Genomic DNA, 22084 nt, shown 5'->3' with positions numbered 1-22084 from the left:
CTCTTTCCCAGGGGGTTGCTGGGCGGGGTGGGGGTTTATTTTCTGTTTCTGTTTACATTGAGATCGGCAAGGGAAATAGAAAATCCTCACAAGACCCAAATTGTGTTGTACACTGACATAAGGCGTGAGGCAATTCTGCCGTCCCCCTGCCGTGATTTAATGGGAATCTTGATGTTCAACATTGGGGTCCCCATTAAAATAAATTTACATCTAATTATCAGGCCTTTACTCCTGATAATGTCCCCATTGGAACATCCATTCACGTTGGTGTACCATGAATTATGACAGGTCACCCATGGCATGCACTTGACAGGCAGAATGAGCAAAGCACAAAAGCCATGTATTCAAGAAGGCAGCTCACCACCACCTTCTCAAGAGCATCTAGGGATGGGCAATGCCTAGCCAGCGACACCCACATAAATTGCTTTCTAATTTTCTATAACTTAGATTTTTATTCAAGTTGACTATTATTTGATTTCATTTATATTCTTTGTTCTCATTTACTATACATCTAATGTGCCACTATTTTGCCCAGAGCAATTTATCATCTTTTTGTGTACAGTACTCTTTTTGTGCTTTTCCACTACAGAATCCAGCAAAGGAATTTGAAAATCAAGAATCCCCAGATCCAGTGGAAGAGTCAGGTATAGATTTTGTTTCTGCAGAGCAAAGTGCATCCTGCCACAGTCATCATGATGTGTCACAATCATTACCTGAGGAAATAAATATCTTTCACCTGCACTTTGGAGTTCTCCAAAAAAAAGGAAAGCCATGCCAGCCAGCTGCTGGTTAGCAGCGATGATCCCATTGATAGAGATGTTGTTGCAATGTACCTTGAAAGATTTGTATCAGATGTAGAAACCTCTTGGTTTGTGTGCTGTCCAAGCAGTGACCGTAAATGTTTACATTATTAACTGTAGCCTTTGGGGGAAGGAATGAGCATACGTGACATGAATTTAAACATTACCAGTCGAGAAGTGACTGCACTCCACACCAACCACCTCATGTACCATTACTTTGTTGAGCTAAGGTGTGTTAGTGTTACACATGTGAATTCTTAGACTTTAACTTCGGTGACACAAATGAGGCAAACTTTCAGATGTTTCAAGTAAAAGTATTAATGCTCTGAGCATGATACAACACATACCCCTTTCTAGCAAAAGGACTATGTATTCACAGTGCTGGATGCTAATGTACTCCTAATTTAAAAGAGGTAGCCAGAGAGAGAAACATGCAGTGAGAGTCACTGGTTGGAATTTACCAATTTTGCCTGCAGCTGGAATTGTCCAATCCCATCGCACATCAATAAGTTTTGGCTATCCCGCCCCAAGGGGACCAGAAAATGCTGGCCAGAGAAATAAAGGATTGAGGAAATGCCACCCATCGCACTCTCTGCTTCAATAAGAATTCACACATTTTCAGAAGCTTGGATTGATCTTACTTTTCCTGATTTCTAACAATTCAGTGGATTGTGAGCTATGTTAGAACATAGAACATAGAAAAACTACAGCACAAACAGACCCTTCGGCCCACAAGTTGTGCCGAACATATCCCTACCTACTAGGCTTACCTATAACCCTCTATCTTACTAAGTCCCATGTACTCATCCAAAAGTCTCTTAAAAGGTCCTATCAAATCAATGCCACCACTGCCGGCAGCCGATTCCATGCATCCAGCACCCTCTGAGTGAAAAACTTACCCCTGACAGCTCCTCTGTACCTACTCCCCAGCACCTTAAACCTGTGTCCTGTTGTGGCAGCCATTTCAGCCCTGGGAAAAAGCCTCTGAGAATCCACTTGATCAACATCTCTCAACATCTTATACACCTCTATCAGGTCACCTCTAATCCTTCATCTCTCTAAGGTGAAAAGACCGAGCTGTCTCAACCTATCCTCATAAGGCATGCCACCCAATCCAGGCAACATCATTGTAAATCTCCTCTGCACCCTTTCAATGGCTTCCACATCCTTCCTGTAATGAAGCAACTGGAACTGAGCACAGTGGGGTCTGACCAGGGTCTTATACAGCTGCAGCATTATCTCCCGAATCACTGCCATTGATCACGTCTATTTCTAGTCTTGAGTCTCACACAAACTGTAGTCTTGGTCACTCAGTTTTGTGAACAGCTTGCAATGGAGAATGTGCCTGTGCAATCTAATATCTACTTCTGCGATAATGTAACCTAGGTGTGTAAATATTACCTGATTTTTTCATTATTGAAGTTGGGCGATGTGGGATGGAAAGGGGAGATATCTTTGACTTCCACCTGCAATTATTGCAATGGCACCTGATGTTGGGAGGCATGGACTATTTCTGGATTTGGGTGTCATTTCAATGTGTATTTGGTTCTACCACTTGTGAGATAAAACCATGAATGACTTAATATCCCTGGTCATAACTGGTCTCAGGTGAGACAAAAGATCCTTAATGTGTCAGTTTCAGGTAGAAGGTGAGTTGGGATATGTTATTCAACATCTGTTGCCTTTGGCCATTTCTTTTTAATTTTTTGCCAAATCATTTTCTTTTAAAGCACAATGATTAAACATCATTCAGTCTCCAAATGCTTTTTGTTCAAAAAAAAATCATAAAACATTATAATGTTTTCCATAAGCTTAGATTAGACACAATGATATTATTCAGACAACAGGAGTAGGAAGAATTAAACCAAAAGAGAAAATGCTGGAAAATCTCAGCAGGTCTGGCAGCATCTGTAGGGAGAGAAAAGAGCTGACATTTCGAGTCCAGGTGACCCTTTATCAAAGCTAAAAGGCATAGAAAGCGGGAGATATAAAATAAAATATGAAGTATCACCCACTTTCTATGCCTTTGCACGTTGACAAAGAATCATCTGGACTCAAACCATCAGCTCTTTTCTCTCCTTACAGATGCTGCCAGACCTGCTGAGATTTTCCAGCATTTTCTCTTTTGGTTTCAGATTCCAGCATCCACAGTAATTTCCTTTTATCCAGTAGGAACAGTTAAAACTTGCCATTACTATAGCATCAAGGTGTGGCTATGTGCAATGGATCATTTTCCCCTTCAGACACTCTGCATCAGACCAAACATTCTCAGTTCATTTTTAACAGCAGATCAGGAAGAAAGCAGTATTTCCTTTGTACGAAAGGCTTTGTGGCAAATGACCTTATCAATGCATAATGTAAAAGAAAATTACTGCGGATGTTGGAATCTGGAACAATAACAGAAAATGCTGGAAAATCTCAGCAGAGTGCAGGCTCTGACAAAGAGCCATCCAGACTCGAAATGTTGGCTCTATTCTCTGTCCCCAGATACTGTCAGATCTGCTGACGTCTTCCAGCATTTTCTGCTTTGACCTTACCAATGCAGTTTCTTTCATTTTGCGTTTACACGCTCCTCCATTACTGCTATGTCAAAATCCTGGACTTCCCTTCATGGCTATTCCTCCAACACAGGGGCAAAAAATTTACATTGCCGAGGTGTGCATGTGTGCAACTGGAATTATCAGGGAGAGACAAGGGCAGGGGAGAAAATCTATGCGTGGAGCCAGAGGAAGTGGGCGAGGTATTAAATGAATACTTTGCATCAGTGTTCATCAAAGAGAAGGACTTGGTGGATGGTGAGTCTGGGAAAGGGTGTGTAGATTGTTTGAGTCATGTTGAGATCAAAAAGATGATTTTGGGGTTCTTGAGAAACATTAGGGCAGACAAATTCCCAGGGCCTGATGGAATATACACCAGAATACTGAGAGAGACAAGGGAAGAAATTGCTGGGGCCTTGAGAAAAATCTTTGTATCCTTACTACTACAGGGGAGGTCTCAGAGGATTGGAGAATAGCCAATGTTGTTCCTTTGTTTAAGAAGGGTAGCAAGAATAATCCGGATAATTACAGGCTGGTGAGCCTTATGAAATTATTGGAGAAGATTCTTTAAGACAAGATTTACTCCCACTTGGGAATAAGTGGACGTATTACCAAGAGGCAACATGGTTTTGTGAAGGGTAGGTCATGTCTGACTAACTTGATTGAGTTTTTTGAGGAAGTGATGAAGATGATTGATGAGGGTAGGGCGGTGGATGTTGTCTACATGGACTTCAGTAAAGCCTTTGACAAGGTCCCTCATGGCAGACTGGTGCAGAAGGTGAAGTTGCAAGGGATCAGAGGTGAGCTGGCAAGGTGGATACAGAACTTGGTCATAGAAGACAGATGGTAGCAGTGTTTCTGAATGGAGGGCTGTGACAAGTGGTATTCCTCAAGGATCAGTGCTGGGACCTTTGCTGTTTGTAATTTGTAGAAATGATTTGGAGGAAAATGTAACTGGTTTGATTGGTAAATTTGCGGACGACAGAAAGTTGGTGGATTTGTGAATAGTGATGAAGACCATCAGAGGATACAGCAGGATCAGTTGGAGACTTTGGCAGAGAGATGGCAGATGGGGTTTAATCCAGAAAAATGTGAAGTAATGCATTTTGGAAGGTCTGATACAGATAGGAACTACACAGTAAATGGCAGAACCCTCAAGAGTATTGATAGGCAGAGGGATACAGGTACACAGGTCACTGAAAGTGGCAGCACAGGTGGAGAAGGTAGTCAAGAAGGCATTTGGCATGCTTGCCTTCATTGGCCAGGGCACTGAGTTTAAAAATTGACGTTGCAGCTGTGTAGAATCTTAGTTCGGCCACATTTGGAATATAGTGTTCAATTCTGGTTGTCACACTACCAGAAGGATGTGGAGGCTTTGAAGAGGGTACAGAAAAGATTTACCAGGATGTTGCCTGGTATGGAAGGCATTAGCTATGAGGAGAGGTTGGAGAAACTTAGTTTGTTCTTACTGGAATGACGAAGGTTGAGGGGCAATCTGATAGAAGTCTACAAGATTATGAAGGGCACGGAGAGAATGGATAGTCAGAAGCTTTCTCCCAGGGTTGAAGCGTCAATTACTAGGGGGCATAGGTTCAAGGTGTGAGGGACAAGATTTAAAGGAGATGTGCCAGACAAGTTTTTTTACACAAAGTGTGGTGGGTGCCTAGAACTCACCGCCGGGGGGCATAGTGGAAGTAGATACGATAGTGACTTTTAAGGGGCGTCTTGACAAATACATGAATAAATTGGAATAGCGGGATATGGCCCTTGGAGGGGTAGGGGGTTTTAATTCAGTCGGTGAACATAGTCAGTGCAGGCTTGGAGGACCAAAGGGCTTGTTCCTGTGCTGTAATTTTCTTTGTTCTTTGTTCAACAGTGGAAACCCGATTTTACACGCCCCGATTTAGCGCGAACTTGGATATGACGCGTGGTGCTTTTTTTTGCTCCTTCCGGTTTAGTGATTTAGCGCAATTCTGATTTAGTGTGACCCCGATAACATTTACAATATCATTTTATGTACACCAACCATCATATTACAACGGGGCTGCACTGTATTTCAGGTAGCGCAAGAAGACATCAGGCGCTTGTCTCAACGTCATCACACACCCATGCAATATTTTGATTAATGGATACGTACCTGACAACAATTATGTGGGCAATTTAACCCCTGAAGGGGCAAATTGAATGTATATTTATGTGGCCCCTTTGCCTTACAGGTTGGCAGTTGGACCGATTGGCTAGCTGACCTTTATGTTTTAGCTGTAACCTCGATCCAGGATAGGATGAAAAGCCAGGGCTGAAATAAAATTTTAGAAAAGGTGTCCAGAGACTGCGGTTTATGTTTGAATGAGCTGTCCACACACTGCAGCATTTTTCCATCACAATTTATTGATTTTTTTTATAGGTCTGTCGCTTCCTGAGACATCTACGCATCAGCAGCACCCCTTGAGGGAACATATTAGAAGTACCAATGCGTTCCCTCCATTTCTCAGTGCCCACACTCATCTTGCCCTCCATGGCAGCACTGAGCCTTTCCCAGCATGCATTTCATGCTGGCTGCCTGTTAATTGGGCAGTGGATGTGAAACCATGTTCTCGGGCTGATCACAGCTGGAAGCACATTTCGCACCCACTGAATGTGTGGGGCCCGATAGAGGGAAAGTCTGGCCATGGCCTGCAGCAGTTCCAGAAGGAGGAACACCACCACCTTCTTAAGAGCAGTTGGACATGGGTAATCAATGCTAGCCTAGGCAGCAATGCCAACATCTCAAGAATGAATAAGAAGAAAAAAGACTTAACTTTCAGGAACTTGATGAGTGAGATTGACAGTTTATGAGGAAACTTTCCTTAGTTCACTATTGACACTGAGTATTGATGAGTTTGTGTAAGATTCCTGTGCGAGCTTTTTCAAGACAATTTATTCCGTATTGCCTGTGACTTCAGGTTGCAGAGTGAGTTATTAGGGCAAAGCAGTTGGACTTGTACCATTTCTGAAGAGCGCTTTGGTTGTCATTAGAAACAAAAAGATGCAAAGTTGATACAAAGATAAATTTGACTGACTGATTTTGTTGCCTTTCTGGTTTATGTTTCCAGGCCTGGACAAAATAATTTCACAAAAGCAGCACAAGCTGGGTGGCAAAACTCTGCAAGTGCAAATATATGATAAAGATAAAGAAGATGAAAAGTACGAGCCTCGAACATTTCTCCTGAGGGGTTTTGATGTTCAGTCGAGATTAGGGCATATTTCACTGTACGTTGACAGCCTCAGCAATAGCACAAAGCATCATATCGAACCCCTGCGAGATGGTGAATCAGTGGTAGTCACTTTTGAAACTGATATTGGTTGGTATTACAATTTATTCTTTCCTAATTTTCCATGAGGTAATAGTAATTATTTCATTTGCATGTTTGGGATTGTTGCAATGATGATTGAAATGTGGGAATGGTTTCATTGAAGCTTGTCTTGAAGATTATGATTAATGGGCAGTAATATAGAATTTTTCATGATTTTGTTTTTTTAGACGCCAAATCCTTTCTGCAGAATTGTTGTCAGAAGTCATTTGAAAACCGTCCCATCACTGCCCAATATCTTGCTAAGACAAATTCAGTGCTGATAGAGGGAATTCACCCCAGTTTCAGTGATGACTTTCTGGAATTATACTTTTCGAACACCAAACGCAGCGGTGGTGGGCAAATCACAGAAATCATTTTAAACGTCGATGTATTGACAGCAATTGTTCGTTTTCAAGATCATGAGGGTATAGCATTTCATTTGTTCTCCAATAATATTATTGTATTTCAAGAGTTCAGACATTCAAATTTAAGTTATCTCCTGCTGGCTGTCATTTCCAGCATTTTATTTCTAAGCTTAAGCTTCATAATAACTATCCATGACCCTGCTTTGAACTCAACTCGCCCATCAGGATGTACAGTAATAGTCTCAAAACACCAGGTTAAAATCCAACAGGTTTATTGGGTAGCACAGGCTTTCAGAGCATTGCCCCTTTATCACCTGCTGAAGGGGCAATGCTCTGAAAGCTCGTGCTACCCAATAAACCTGTTGAAATTTAATTTGGTGCTGTGAGACTACTTACTGTGCCTACTCCAGTCCAACGCCAATTCCACATCATGGCTATCAGAATGTGGCAGGTGAGTGGTTAAGGAAAATTGAGTTACTGTCACCTTTCCATCGCACTATTAATCCTGCAATCGAATCAGTCTCCAAACCAGTGGCAAAATCATTGCTGAAACGCAATGGAATTGCCTTCACAAGCTGATTAACATGGTGGGAATTAAAAATAAAATATCACGGATACCGGAAATCTGAAATAAAAAATGAAAATGCTGGAAATACTCAGTAAGTCTGGCAGTATCTGCAGAGAGAGAAACATTGGCCGAATTTTTCCGGCCCTTCCCGCCAGTAGGATCTCCCTGTCACGCCAATGGTGATACTCTTCCCCTGTGGCAACATCCCCAGTAGCACAGGGTGCAAGCCACAGACTACACCATTATCGGCAGGACCAGAGGAGCGCGGGAGAAGAAGAGAATCCAGTCCCTAGTTAATGTTTTGAGTTAAATATGACCCATTTTCAGGATTGGAGCAGGTCACAAGTTGACACAAGGTAGATAGATAATGGACATATTTATTTTTATTCACTTAACCGGTCTCTTCCAATTGTGTGTTTGCAGTGGTCAGAAGAGTCACTGAAAGGGAACATTACTTAAATGGTCTTCAGCTGACTGTTAGTCGTTATTACCACGATCTGAAATTATCTTTTTATGGAAATAATTGTCCAGAAATCAAGCAGCCTGAACAGTTTGATATTAGCATCAATTCCACACTTCAAAACTATATCCAGAAGACTCATCTCTATAGAAAAGAGTTAGACGAAATTGCAAAGGATGTTTATTGTAACATTACCTTCACGGACTCTCCAAATCCAAAGCGAATTATTCTGAAGCCCACTTTTGACATGGATATATTGTTATGCTATAAAATTGCTAAGGATTGGAAGAAGCATGCTGAAGAGGCAATCTGGAAATTCATTGGGAAATTTGACGTTAAAGATTTCCCAGCCGATAAAGATTTGTGGGCAAAAGTGGAGAACAAAAGCAGGGGACTGAAAGCACCTGGCTTTGATGTTCTTTATTGTTCTACAGAAAATAAGATCATCATTGTTGGAGAAGAAAGTAAAGTTTTGGACCCTTCCAGAAGGCTACAAGAAATATTGGAAAAGGCAGGAAGAGAATTGGAAGTTGAAAGGAATACAGTTGAAGAGCAAATTTTAGTGGGAAGTCTTGAGGAATTGCAGTTCATACATCGCAATGTCAATGTCACTGTTTCCTCTGTGCAAATATCCACCAGCACAGCTCCCCCAGCCTTTAAACTGAAAGGATTAAAGGAGGAAGTTGACCAAGTCCACAAGATCATTGGCCAGTTTCAGTCCCAATTAGAAAGGAAACCTCTCAATCAGTCGCCACATCTAATAGACTTTATCAAATCGCTAGAATTGAAGAAATTTGTGCAAACTCACTTTGTTGTAAAGGGCATCAAGGCCACATTGGTGCAGAGACAGTCTGTTGAGCTCGTGGCTCTCAAGGCCGATGTGAAGAAAGGAGAAGATAAAATAAAGCAACTTCTCCAGGAAGTAAGGATTAACTTCACTCCGGAGCAAACCAAAGTCACTGAAGGTGACAAATGGAAAAGGTTCCTTGATGATTTGAAATTTGGCTTGAAGTCGAAAGAGGCGGGCTGCAGAGTCATAGAGGAGAAAAATCAAGCTGCCATAATAATCATAGGATATTCAGACATTGTTTCTGATGCTGCAAAAATAATAACTAATTATCTGGACAATAAGACAGTGATCACACAACTCATTCCTGCCACACTGATGCAGGTGGACTATATGGAAAGTTCCACAAGCCTCACAGAACAGCCTGAAATCCAGAACAAAGAAGTCATCATATCATATATCAAGACAGATCCAACAGGTTTAAAAGTATCTGGTGCAGCAGAGCATATGAAGGAGGCAGTTTCTGCTATTGAAGATAAGTTATCAAGGATTCAGTCAGTAACCTACACTTACAACAAACCAGGAGAGGCTACAGCTCTGTCGAAGCACAAAGACACCTTGGAGGTCAAGGCTAAAGGACATGGGTGTATGGTGTTAATTAAAACCAAGGAGGATGACCAGGGTTCACCAAACCTCCCAAAACCCGTAAGTGCACACAAACTGCAGGATTTTACTGGCATATCTGCCCGAGGTTCATACGATCCTGCCCAAAGCCAGCGGAAAATGTTGTTCTCCGAGTCTTGCCCGCCCCTGGAATCGGATTGGGCGTGTTGGTAAAATTCTGGCCAAATAATCAATTGGCTTTAACTTATCAATCTGGTTAGCTATTACCCAAGAGTAAATATCAGATGAGCTTTCTCTACACGCATATAACTGGGTCGGCTTAGACACCAAGGCCCGGCAATTTATAGGGGTGTTGGAAAAGTGCAAGTCTAAAAGTGAGGTTTAAAATTACTGAAGAATATTGATAGCTCTTAATGGGGCTGGATTTCACTGGGGTGGGGCAGGTGCAGGAGAAAAGAGAAAGATGTGGTGAGCCTACTGCTCACTTTGCTGACTAAAATATTAGTTGGAAACCGACTTGTCATAGGAAAAAGTCCACTCCACAGCAATAACATGGTGCACATGGCAATATGGGTCAATCTGATTAGTTTTCAGCTCACGCAGTCTCTGCAATAGTTCAGTGGTGGGTGCTGCCATTGCGGGGACTGTAGGCAGGCCCAGGATGAAGGTGCCTGTGTGTCCCCATCTCAGCTGAGTCTGCGATATTGGTGTGAAGGAGTTATTACCAGGGGAAATGGGGAGGTTGTAGAGCTCTTTTATATTGGTTGCGATTAACTGAGGAATGAGTTCAGTGAGATAGAGGTCCGAACAAATACAAATGTTTGAACTACGAACAGAATTAAGCCATTCAGCTCCTCCAACCTATTCTGCCATTCAATAAGATTGTGCCTGATCCATTTATGTTTTAAATTCCACATTCCCATTTACCGCAGTTGACCTTTTGATTCCCTTGCCTAACAAGAATGTACCTATCTCAGCTTTAAAAATATTCAGTGAGCTTGCTTCTGCCTCCTTTTGAAGCGGAGAGTTCCAAAGAAGAACCAGCAGATGTAAAAGAATGTTTCTCATTTGATTTAAAAGAGCGGCCCCAATTTTCAAATCAGGCTACCTTTCTCTGTATTCACCCAAATCCTTTCAACAGCCTCCTCTTTGAGACTGTTGAGGATCTTACATATCTCAGTCAAGTCACTCCTCACTCATCGAAGCTCCAGTGAAAACAAGCCCAGTCTCTTCAATCTATCTTCTCATGTAATTCTCTAAATTTGCACCCCTTTATTGTGGAGTCCATGAGATGTAGACAAAAGTTGTAGGTAGAAGAAGGATTGGAATGAGGCACTCACTGAGTGTTAAAATGGGTGGCGTGGCCTTGTAGGGCTGTTCTTTATCCTCATAAGACAACTCGCTCATCCCAGGTATCAATCTAGAAAACCTCCTCTGAACTGCCTCCAACACATTTGCATCCTTCCTTAAATATGGAGATGAAAACTGCACACTGCATTCAAGATGTGGTCTCACCGTGCGTAAAATCATTATAACCTTTTGTGTTTAATTCCTTTCGTAATGAAGGGTAGCATTTTATTACCCTAATTACTTCTGCACCTGCATGCAAATGTTTTGTGGAGCTCATGCACTAGGACACCCAGGTCACTCTGCACCTCAGAATTCTGCAGTCATTTCCAGTTTCACTAAGATTCTGCTTTTTTATTCTTCCTGCCAAAGTGAACACCTTCACATTTGCTCATATTATACTCCATCTGTCAGTATTTTATCCACTCATTCAACCTATCTATAACTATCTGCAAAACATATGAAAAGATAAGAACATAAGAACCAGGAGCAGGAGTCGGCCATCTCGCCCTTTGAGTCTGCTCTGCCATTCAATAAAATCATGGCTGATCTTTTCATGGACTCAGCTCCATTTACTCGCCCGTTCACCATAACCCTTAATTCCTTCACTGATCAAAAATTTATCTATCCTTGCCTTAAAAACATTCAATGAGGTCGCCTCAACTGCTTCACTGGGCAGGGAATTCCACAGATTCACAGCCCTTCGTGTGAAGAAGTTTCTCCTCAACTCAGTCCTAAATCTGTTCCCCCTTATTTTGAGGCCATGCCCCCTAGTTCTAGTTTCATCTGCCAGTGGAAACAACTTCCCTGCTTCTATCTTAGCTATTCCCTTCACAATCTTATATGTTTATATAAGATCTCCCCTCATTCTTCTGAATTTCAATGAGTATAGCCCTTGTCTACTCAGTCTCTCCTCATAAGCCAACACTCTCAACGCCGGAATCAACCTAGTGAATCTCCTCTGCACCCCCTCCAGTGCCAGTATATCCTTTCTCAAATAAGGAGAGCAAAACTGTACACAGTACTCCAGATGTGGCCTCACCAGCACCTTATACAACTGCAACATAACCTCGCTGTTTTTAAACTCCATCACTCTAGCAATGAAGGACAAAATTCTATTTACCTTCTTAATTACCTGCTGCACCTGCAAACCAACTCCTTGTGATTTATTCATTTGTGATTGGGACATCTTTAGATCTTCCTGGCTCTAAGACTTGCTGCCCTGCAAGAGTGACAGTGCAACATCCGCTCAATGTCTTTTCAGACATTAAAATGACAAGACCTGGAGAGAAAACAGAGCAGTGAAGCTGGAGAGTTTCACACCAGTTTTCTCACCACCACTGATACTTCACCAAATTCTGGTAAGATTGCCCCTCCCCCCATTCACTGAAAACAATAACACAATCACAGGTGACCATTTCTGTTCCAATAACACTTCTCTTTCTGTTTACAGCGTCCCTTTGCTCTAATCCCGAGACTCACTAGCCTCAGACTGTTAATCAACCAATTCACCAATGGAATGTAAGTAACCTAGGTTTATCATATGAGCCTTGTGAATTCATCAGAATCCTGGGCAGGTAAATGATCAGGGGCAAGGATAGTAGGATATACTGGTCGGATGAGGTGAGGCTGGGAAGGGGCTCCTATGCAGTATAAATAGCGGCATTGGCCAGATAGCTGAATGGCCTTTCTCTGCGCTACAAAACTTAATGTGCTCAACAAAGACTTTGAAGGCAGGTAGATAAAGAGTAAAGCTTCTTTTAGACTGTCTCATCAAACCAAACGCTCCCAGGGCAAGGAAGTCACAGGATTAGATCCAGGGTAATGTTCCCTTTACACTGACGCCATCAACATTTCTAGGACAATTGCAGCAGGGGTTAGATATAGAGTAGAGCTGCCTCTACTCTGTTCTCATCAAATACTCCCAGGGCAGGTAAGTCTTGGATTGTAATATCTAAGGCGACCCTGGATCAAGTTCACTGGATTATCACTCTTACTATGTCTTTTTGCTCATTGAAGTGTGAATGGTTCTTTATTTCCTTCCAGGGTTGGGAAACTTGTTGGTGTGTTTATCACATTGATTATGGCTGTTACCTGCTTTGTAGTGGACTATGTAGTCGCTGGCATCATCCTCATCTTCTGCCTAGTACCTGTGTTTTATTCGGTAAGTCCTGCTAATTTATTAATGCCACTACAGCTTTGGGGCTGAATTTACCAAAAAAATTCTAAGTGCCAAACAAACATGAAAATGGGAGAGAATCACGCCCATTTTATCAGTGAGAGGAAAATTCAAATCTTATGCCTCATCTTTTCTCTAAGAGGCAAAGTGTGATTCGCACCAGTAGGGGGAGTGAACAGAGTCTATTCACGCTGGGAAGCTAGCTGCTGACTGCTAGAGGGTACTGTAAATGTATAGTTAGTTCACTGGAAATTTGACACTGCCCACCCCCTCCCTGACTGTGGCCACCGCACCCACCCCCCCAACCCCCATCCCCTCCCCAGCCGATCATTGCACTTGTTTAGTCGAACCCCCTAGCCGACTGCAGCCGCCATTCACGCCACCTCAGCGAATTGCCATTTCCATTCATCCTGCCCCTGCTGATCATGGCCCTCTTTCATGCCTCCCCCCTCCCCCATGTCTCTCATTCACTTCCTCGTTCACCCACCTCTGGCCAATCACTGCCCCAAGTCCATTAAGGCAATTGAGCCCAGACGATTCCATCCTGGGCTAATAATATTAAAATTAAGATTTAAATATTTAAATCTGTGTCACACCCTTCCTGGGCATGAGGCTGATCAAGCCAGCAATCTAATCCCAGTATTAATTACAAGAGGGGCGAAACCAGGCAAGAAACTAGATTTTGCGTCTTTTGCAATCTTTCCGCCATGCCAATAGACTGGTGTGATGAGCCAATAAGATCAACCCCTTTGTAATCAGTAGGTATGTGTGAGTGTAGTGTAAATGCTGCATTCCCATTAGCCCATGCTAACCATGCGATAGTGCATGGGCACCACTCCTCAGGACATATTGACCGAAGAGGCTGGTAGCCCACATTCGCCAGAATAACCCTTGGGGATAAAAGGGTTAAATTATGAGTACAGGAGGCACAGACTAGCCAGAAATCAAAATACAGCAGCTACTGGAAATCTGAAACAAAGCCTGAAGAATGTGGAAATACTCAGCAGGTGAGGAAGCATCTTGCTCCATCAGTGCTACCTGGCTCAGTATTCCCAGCATGTTTTGTTTTCAGCATGCGGACCTGATTTGTATTCCCTCAAGTGTAGATGATCAAGGGGTGGTGTAGACAAGGGAGGCAGAACCTTCAAATTAAGACCATAAGAAATAGGAATGGAGTAGGCCATTCAGCCCCTTGGACATGCACCATCATTCATAGGATCATGGTTAATCCAATGTTCTTCATTTTCACTTCTCTGCCCTTTTCCTATAACCTTTGATTCCCTCATTGATCAAGAATCTATCTCCCTCAGCCTTAAATATACACAAGGACTATCCTTCCACAGCTCTCTGTGGCAAAGAGTTCCAAAGATTCACAACCCTCTGAGAGAAAAAACTCCTCCTCATCAGAGTCTTAACATGGTGCCCCTTTATTCTGAGGCAATGCCCTCTGGTTCTAGATTCTCCCATGAGGGAGAACATCTTCTCAGCATTTACCCTGTCAAGCCCCTTAAGAAGCCTATATGTTTCATAAGAACATAAGAATATAAGAAATAGGAGCAGGAGTAGGCCATCTAGCCCTTCGAGCCTGCCCCGCTATTCAATAAGATCATGGCTGATCTGTCGTGGCTCAGTTCCACTTTCCCGCCCTCTCCCCATAACCCTTAATCCCCTCTCTTATCAAAAACCCATCAACCCGCGTCTTAAAAATATTTAGCGAGGCAGCCTCCACCATTTCAACGGGCAGAGAATTCCAGAGATTCACCACCCTTTGAGTGAAGAAGTTCCTCCTCAACTCCGTTCTAAACCGCCCCCCCTTTGTCTTGAGGCTGTGCCCCCTAGTCCTACTGTCTTTTTTGAGCGGGAAGAGTCTCTCCACCTCTATCCTATCCATCCCATTCATCATCTTATACGTCTCAATGAGATCTCCCCTCATTCTTCTAAACTCTAACGAGTACAAGCCTAGTTTATTCAGCCTCTCCTCATAGCTCAACCCCCTCAACTCCGGTATCAGCCTAGTAAACCTCCTCTGCACTCCCTCCAAGGCCAAAATATCTTTGCGCAGGTGCGGCGCCCAAAACTGCACACAGTACTCCAGCTGCGGCCTCACCAATGCCCTATACAGCTGCAGCAAGACCTCCCTACTTTTATATTCAATCCCCCTCGCTATGAAGGCCAGCATCCCATTCGCCTTCCTGACCACCTGCTGCACCTGCAAGCTGGGTTTTTGCGACTCATGCACAAGGACCCCGAGGTCCCTCTGCACCGTCGCCTGCTGCAGTTTTTCGTCCCGTAAGTAATAGTCCTTCCTACCATTCTTCCTACCAAAGTGGACCACCTCACACTTGCCAACATTAAATTCCATTTGCCATTTCCTGGTCCATTCGCCCAGCCTATCTAGATCTTTCTGCAGACTCTCCACATCTCTCATTCATCTAAATTCCAATGATTAGAGTCCCAAGCTATTTAACATTTGCTCATAAGACAATCTCTCCATACCCAGGATCATCCCAGTGAACCTTCTCTGAACTGCCTCCAATGTATCTCCTTAATTACATGGACCAATACTGTCCACACGTGGCCTCACAAGTGCCTTGTACAGTTACAGCAAGACTTCCCTAACTCTTATACTCCAACTCCCTTGAAATAAGGTCCAGAGCTTTGAGCTCTTGAGGGACGGATAACCTCCTCCCTCTTTCATCAAATTCCCTGTTTTACCAAGCTCCAACTGCACTCTAATGCAAGAAATCAGCACAAAAGGTGTCCTCCTCATGAGGCCCCTTATTCAATGCTTCTGAAATTGGATTAAACCAACGGGGTTGGGGACCAGGGGTTAGGGGTGGTGGGGGGGATTAACTAGCTTCAGCTGAGAGCTGCTAAACTCCTGTTTTAAAGCTGCAATTAAACTTCGCCCAATCAAAAGAGCAACATTTAGTTAATTACTAAATTAAAGAGCAAACTGGACTTCAGATTTAACTTGAAATTAGTCCTTAAATTAAGTTATTCCTAAAATTTACCCCTGTTCTTGGTGGTTTCTATAGATAGAAAGTCCAATGACTCATTGTCCTTAGATTTGTAGAGAGTTCCGAAAATGGCAGTCATGAAATCCATCAGGTGAACTCCTATAGCCATGCATCCTGGCAACTCCATGTTCAGAAGCTTCCAGAATTAAAGTTTAAAGTTCTTTTGAAGTTTAATTTATTAGTCACAAGTAGGTTTACATTAACACTGCAATGAAGTTACTGTGAAAATCCCCAGTCACCACACTCCAGCACTGTTCGAGTACACCGAGGAAAGATTTAGCGTAGCCAATCCACCTAACCAGCATGTTTTTCGGACTGTGGGAGAAAACCGGAGCACCTGGAGGAAACCCACACAGTCACAGGGAGAACGTGCAAACTCCACATGGATAGTGATCTAAGCCGGGAATCCTTGGCGCTGTGAGGCAGCAGTGCTTTCATTTGGTAGGTCAGGTGACTCCTGTAGCCATTTTAAAATCAGTGCCTTTACTCATGAAAAGTCCTCTTAAAGAAGTCCAACCAATGAAATTAAAGAGAAGTAGTTCACGTTGCACATGATGCATCACCGTTACAGTGAAATTAATCAAATTGGCTGATAATTGGCACCTATGATGCTGGCATTAGTGCTTCACTCCAAGTGTGATTCTATTGACACGTTAGGAGGATTTTATCAGAACAGAGCTTTATTTAATAATACAATTAAACCGATACTATGCTTTTAAGAAATGTACTTATATCATGTTTCTTGTGTGGGGTATGTTTAAAATTCAGCTGTGGTCCATACGGTGCCAATTTGTCTGCAAACCAGTCAACGCCACGCTGAGAATGCAGGAGAATAATTGGTTTTAGATATTGGAGTGTTTGTTTTGATCTGAGTTCATGCATTTTTGTTTATTCAGGTTTTTTCCTGGGGTTTCAGAGTAGGGTTTGGTTAGGTTGCTTGACAAGAGACAGAGTCACATGCTAATGGGAGGAGCAAAGCTTACAAGGAAAAACAAGCTGTTTTTGCCTGGCTCTGAGAGAAGCAAGAGGTGTCTCTATCTCTCTCTCTCTGGACCTGCTTGGGACCTGCTTGTAAAAATAGATCTCTCTCTCAAAAGGTACTTGAGGACTGGCAGCCCATGTACCAGCCTGTGTGGTGCTTACTGATTTTGAAGAGGAGTTTCAGTCTGTAAGAGGAATATTGCTTGAATTGGAACTAATAGAGATAGGTTAGCGTTTAAGTGTTTTTTTTATTTAAGTCTTTCAATTGGTATAAGTTAAGCTGATTCTTTTGTTATAGTTAAACTGTATTGTTAAATAAAGCTTGCTTTGATAAAAGCTCCCTAGTATGTCAACAGAATCACACCTGAAGTGAAATACATTACTCTCACACTAATGCTTAAATAGGAAAAAAAACTGTTGGGGTCTAGTTGGATTTCTTAACATACTTTGAGGTTTCTGCTCTGGTACCCTAAAGCAGAAATAAAGCATTGTTCATACAAGATTCAGATCTGTCTGCTTCTGAACAATTTTCTTTTGCTGCTTAGGTTATTAGACAACAAGTCTCCAGGTCATCTCAAGGTAAGAGAATATGAGTACAATTTTAAAATGGGACGGTAGAATTGACAAATTAAACAAAGTACACAGGGCACAACTGTGGTTTCTAAAAAGCATGCGTCTGCTGATGTAATTCTAATGATGTTTTATGAGCCCAAGCCAATCTTTGCCACAGCCTGATTGAAATAATTATTTTGCAAATTCTAGGTACCTGACTCATTGTACTAATTATCCTAAGAACCCTTTGTGCAGTGTGTGCAAAGGTCCATCTGGTGTGTAATTGTATGATTTGTGTTTCAGTTTTCTTAACACAGAGGGAGACCACAGGGCATCATTCCTCCTATCCACTGGCAAGTTGGCATCATTTGCTTGGTGGCTAGAATGTGTTGACCGATTAGCCATTATCCTGAAGGCCTGAACATTTTGAGAGCCAGGTCCCAGAACATTGAGTTGGTGAGCTGGGGTCAGAGATTACAAGCCCCAGGACAATCCTTTGGCTTTGGGCAGATGCAGTATCAGGAAGTCCGAATGACTCATGAGTCGGAAGGAAACCGGATACAGGGAGGGATGTGCACCTGATGCTTGCGGGGGAGGGCAGTGGGGAACCCACTAGAACCAGATGAAGAGAATCCACCAAGGGTGCACAGGGGAATTAAGGGTTATGGGGAGAAAGCGGGAAAGTGGAACTGATCCACTTCAGATCAGCCATGATCTTATTGAATGGGGGGGCAGGCTCGAAGGGCTAGATGGCCTACTCCTGCTCCTATTTCTTATGTTCTTATGTTCACAGGCAAGTATAACCTCTGGATGGAAAGGGACATGCCTGGGCAGTACCCTGGCACTGCCCCCAGCACTCTGGCACTCCACTGGCAGCAGTTCTCCTTATTGGTTGCAGGGGAGGGAGGGTTCCCCTTGTCTGTTTAATGGAGGGTTTCTTGTGTCCGTGAGGAGTGTGGGGGTGGAGGGGTCTCCGTGTGCATGTGGCAGGGTGGGGGCTTCTACTGTTTCTACCAGAGATTGCCCAATCTCGGGATTCCCTGCTGTTTCACCATCCAGCTTGACAGTGGGTCCACGCCTCCATTTCTGTTCTGCACAAAGTGCTGGATTATCTGCACAGAGAAAGCAGCTGTGCAGCTTGTGAGCACCACGCTGGTTTTCTCAGCCTCAGCCAGCACTCTGCACAGAGAATGGAAAATTCCACCCATCATCCTTTTTACTCTTCCCTTACTTGGTTAAAATATATTGCGCAACCTTCAGGAGTGTATAACTAACATCTGCCTGTGTCCTTTGTAACTGGCTTCTTTGAAGTGAACATAACCGAGCCCTAGTAAATTGGTAGAGATACAGATGCAACTCTGGGTCAGAAAGGAAGGCTGGGTGATGGCTCGCTCTACTAGGAAACACCTCAACACGCCAACCCAAGCCATAAGGTGCTGTGGGTGAGCTGAAGTCCCTGCCAGTAGGACTTCAGCTCTCACTGAGGACTAACTGCCATTCTTGGGTGATGATTGCTAATCCAAATGACCAACAGCTCCAGCAATCCAGGCAGTGCCAAGAGAGCTTTGGCAGATTTTGTCAGGACTGCATGTTGGTGGCCCAGTGGATCCCAGAGCAAGCCAAGTCGGTGGTATTGGGTGGGGAAGGTACAGTCAATTTAGAGAGGGTTGTGGGTTGGTTGGGGGGGGGGGGGCGTTGTGGGTAGTAACAAACAGATGGGTAGGAAGAAAGGATTCCATTGTGGTTGGGGGGAGCTGCCCTTATGTGTAGAGAGGATCCCCAAAGATTATACCTCATTTGTTCCTGCCCTTTAAAAATTTTTGAGGACAGCATGCACACTCCCACCTGATTGCCTACACAAACTAAGTCTCCTATGGTGTCAGCCATATGCACCATCTAGAAGATGCACTGCAGGAACTTACCAAAGTTCCTTAGGCAACAAATTCCAAACCCATGACCACTACCATTCCAATAGTAAAGAGCAACAGATACATGGGAACACCACCACCTGGAGGCTCCCCTCCAAGCCACTCACCGTCCTGACTTAGAAATATATCACCATTCCTTCAATGTTGCTGGGTTAAATCCTGGAATTCCCTCCCTAAACAGCACTGTGGGTGTACCAATACCTCAGTGACTGCAGCAGTTCAAAAAGGTGGCTCACTACCACCTTTGAGGGCAATTGGGGAAGGGCAGTAAATGCTGGTTTAGCCTATGATGCCCATCCCATGAAATGAATTGTTAAAAAATTGTCCTGTTGACAAGCTCAATTGGCCCTTGTTTTTTTTTAATTTAAATATAGCAGACGGGCTGCTGATTTTGGTGCCCACACACCATGTTATGGGAGTGAGCTCAGAAAGGTGGTGGAGTTGGCACTTGCCCTATTTTACATGGATATGGGGAACAGATGGGGAGCTGGCTTTGAGATCAGATAGAGATCAGCCATGATCTGATTGAAGGGCAGAATTTGCTTACTTCTGCTCCTAATTCTTAATGTTCCCATGTCTCCTCTCCCCCCTGTCTACCACCACTGAAAACACAGTCAATGGGGGCACATGAAATCCAGCCCTTGATGAGGGTGGCATTTATGAAACAATGTAATTTTTAAACAATTATGCATGTCATGGATAAAATATAATTGACTACCATCACTTAGCTTTTGTCTCCCAAATTTAACTATATAACGTGAACCGTATATTATTTTTATTCAGAGTAACTTTGGTCTCTCTCTGCAGTGTCAAAACCAGCATCAACAGACCCAACGATACTAATAGGTGGTGTAACAATAAAACTGAAAAAAGGTGATATCACCCAAGAAATCACAGGGGCCATAGTAAATTCTACCAACGTCACGTTGGACTTAACTTCTGGTAAGTATAGGAGAGAATAGACCTAAATGTTAATAGCAAGCTAAAAGATAAACTGTCCACTACATGGGAGACACTTAGCCTTAGCAGAAACTGGGTGGGCCATTTTGACCTGTTCTACTGAACAGGACATGTATCAGGAACTGGCGGGATCCTCCTTCCTCAATAACTAAATTGGGCATCTATGGTATCATCAAGGCCCAAGTGTTATTTTAACCATTGGCCTGAATGAGGAAGCTTTTGTGTGTGAGGCTGTCACACAAGGCAACTGGGGCCACAGGAACCCCCATGAATCTAAGGTGTGCACCTCTTTGCTGACTTCACTTGTGAGGAAGCAGAAGCAGTGATGTTCATCTGAAAGCCACAATTAACATTCAGGCCTCGGCTTAACCACCTCATCACAAGCCCCCATGGAAAGTTAATCAGTGATAGACTGTTAATTCACCACTGACTGTTTTACATCCCAATGTTAACATTGTCCCCAAATTTCACAAAAAGAATCGGTCTATAATTTATGAATCTCTCATCATATAACAAAGATTTTTTTTCCCCCCTTAACATCTGATTTGTTTTTGTTTTATTTTACCTGTAGGTGTATCTGGTGCCATACTAAAGGCTGCTGGCAGTTCTGTGAAGGATGAGTGCAAGGCCCTAGGTACTGGTAACTCTCAATCAGAGTTGTGTTTTTCTAGAAAGTATGTTTGAGAAAGTAACTCCAATTCTCTAACAGCCAGTCTCATGGTACATAACAATCGAGGCGGGGGGAGGGGAGGGGGGAGTCACCTAAAAGGGGCAAGAAAGATTAAAGGGGCAGCTTAAAGTCGAAACGATCAGTTCATCAGAAACCTTTGAAGGAAGTGAGAGAATTGCTGAAGCACGTACCAATTTGTTGGATCTATATTACTGGACAAATATCAAAACTTTATATTAGTTACTGTCAAAGTGAAGGTGTTTAACACTGAAGCTCATTCAGTAGAATGGCACTGAACAGATGGGAAGGGAGAAGTTGGGTGGCTATTTCTACCCCAACATCCTGCCAGCAGTTTGGGATACTGCCTGAGTAATGGGTTGTCATCCTGGGCTATTGTCCCCCTCAGATTAACCAAGTGGTACCCAGGTCTGCTGAGTTTGGATAGTTGATGACATTGAGTGCCCTCAGGCCAAGCGCCGTCACATCACCAGAGAGCATTTACTTGAAAATTTGGCATCTTTGTATTTGTCTTGGTCCCCTACTGTGGAGGACAGCCCTGAGATTATGCTGGATCCATAAGGGCAAGTGTCCCTGAAACACAACTGCAAACACAAATGCCCACTTCAGATATTCAAATGCCCCTGGCTTTGGGACAAGATTAATGACATTATGGCATAATCACTGAGGGCAGAACTTCCACTGGGATTTCAAGGCTAATGTCTTGGTTCTCACTCAGTTGTGTAGTGTGACAGATAGATTGCTACATAACAAGTTTATATCTGTCCTAAAAGTTAAGTAACAGCGTACTTAAAAGTAACTAGCTGGTGGCAGCTATTGTCAGAGCTAAGGAAAAGAATCCATTCCCAGCAAATCTTGTTATTCAAAGGTGTGATTCTACAGGCACAATGTAGGTGTGTCCCCACAAAGAGAAAAAGTGGTACTGCCAAAACTACAGCCGCCTGGCTATCTAGAAG

At 43.2% G+C, this 22084-nt stretch overlaps 1 protein-coding gene across 1 annotated transcript in view; it reads left to right on the top strand.

Annotated features, from left to right (window-relative positions):
- Positions 1 to 22084, top strand: part of LOC145350215 (protein mono-ADP-ribosyltransferase PARP14-like) — a 52254-nt gene that overhangs the window by 6226 nt on the left and 23944 nt on the right. Inside the window, exons 3-11 of the mRNA XM_080199276.1 lie at positions 590 to 644; positions 6430 to 6678; positions 6858 to 7094; positions 8026 to 9554; positions 12274 to 12341; positions 12867 to 12984; positions 17546 to 17579; positions 20288 to 20422; positions 21012 to 21074. Of these exons, the coding sequence (XP_080055402.1) occupies positions 590 to 644; positions 6430 to 6678; positions 6858 to 7094; positions 8026 to 9554; positions 12274 to 12341; positions 12867 to 12984; positions 17546 to 17579; positions 20288 to 20422; positions 21012 to 21074 (2488 nt within the window). The remainder of the gene's footprint in view (positions 1 to 589; positions 645 to 6429; positions 6679 to 6857; positions 7095 to 8025; positions 9555 to 12273; positions 12342 to 12866; positions 12985 to 17545; positions 17580 to 20287; positions 20423 to 21011; positions 21075 to 22084) is intronic.

This window comes from Carcharhinus amblyrhynchos, chromosome 11 (assembly GCF_965287045.1).
Source record: "Carcharhinus amblyrhynchos chromosome 11, sCarAmb.v2.hapA, whole genome shotgun sequence".
NCBI lineage: Eukaryota > Metazoa > Chordata > Chondrichthyes > Carcharhiniformes > Carcharhinidae > Carcharhinus > Carcharhinus amblyrhynchos.
Note: the sequence above shows the minus strand (reverse complement) of the source record. Positions and strands in the feature narration are given on the sequence as shown.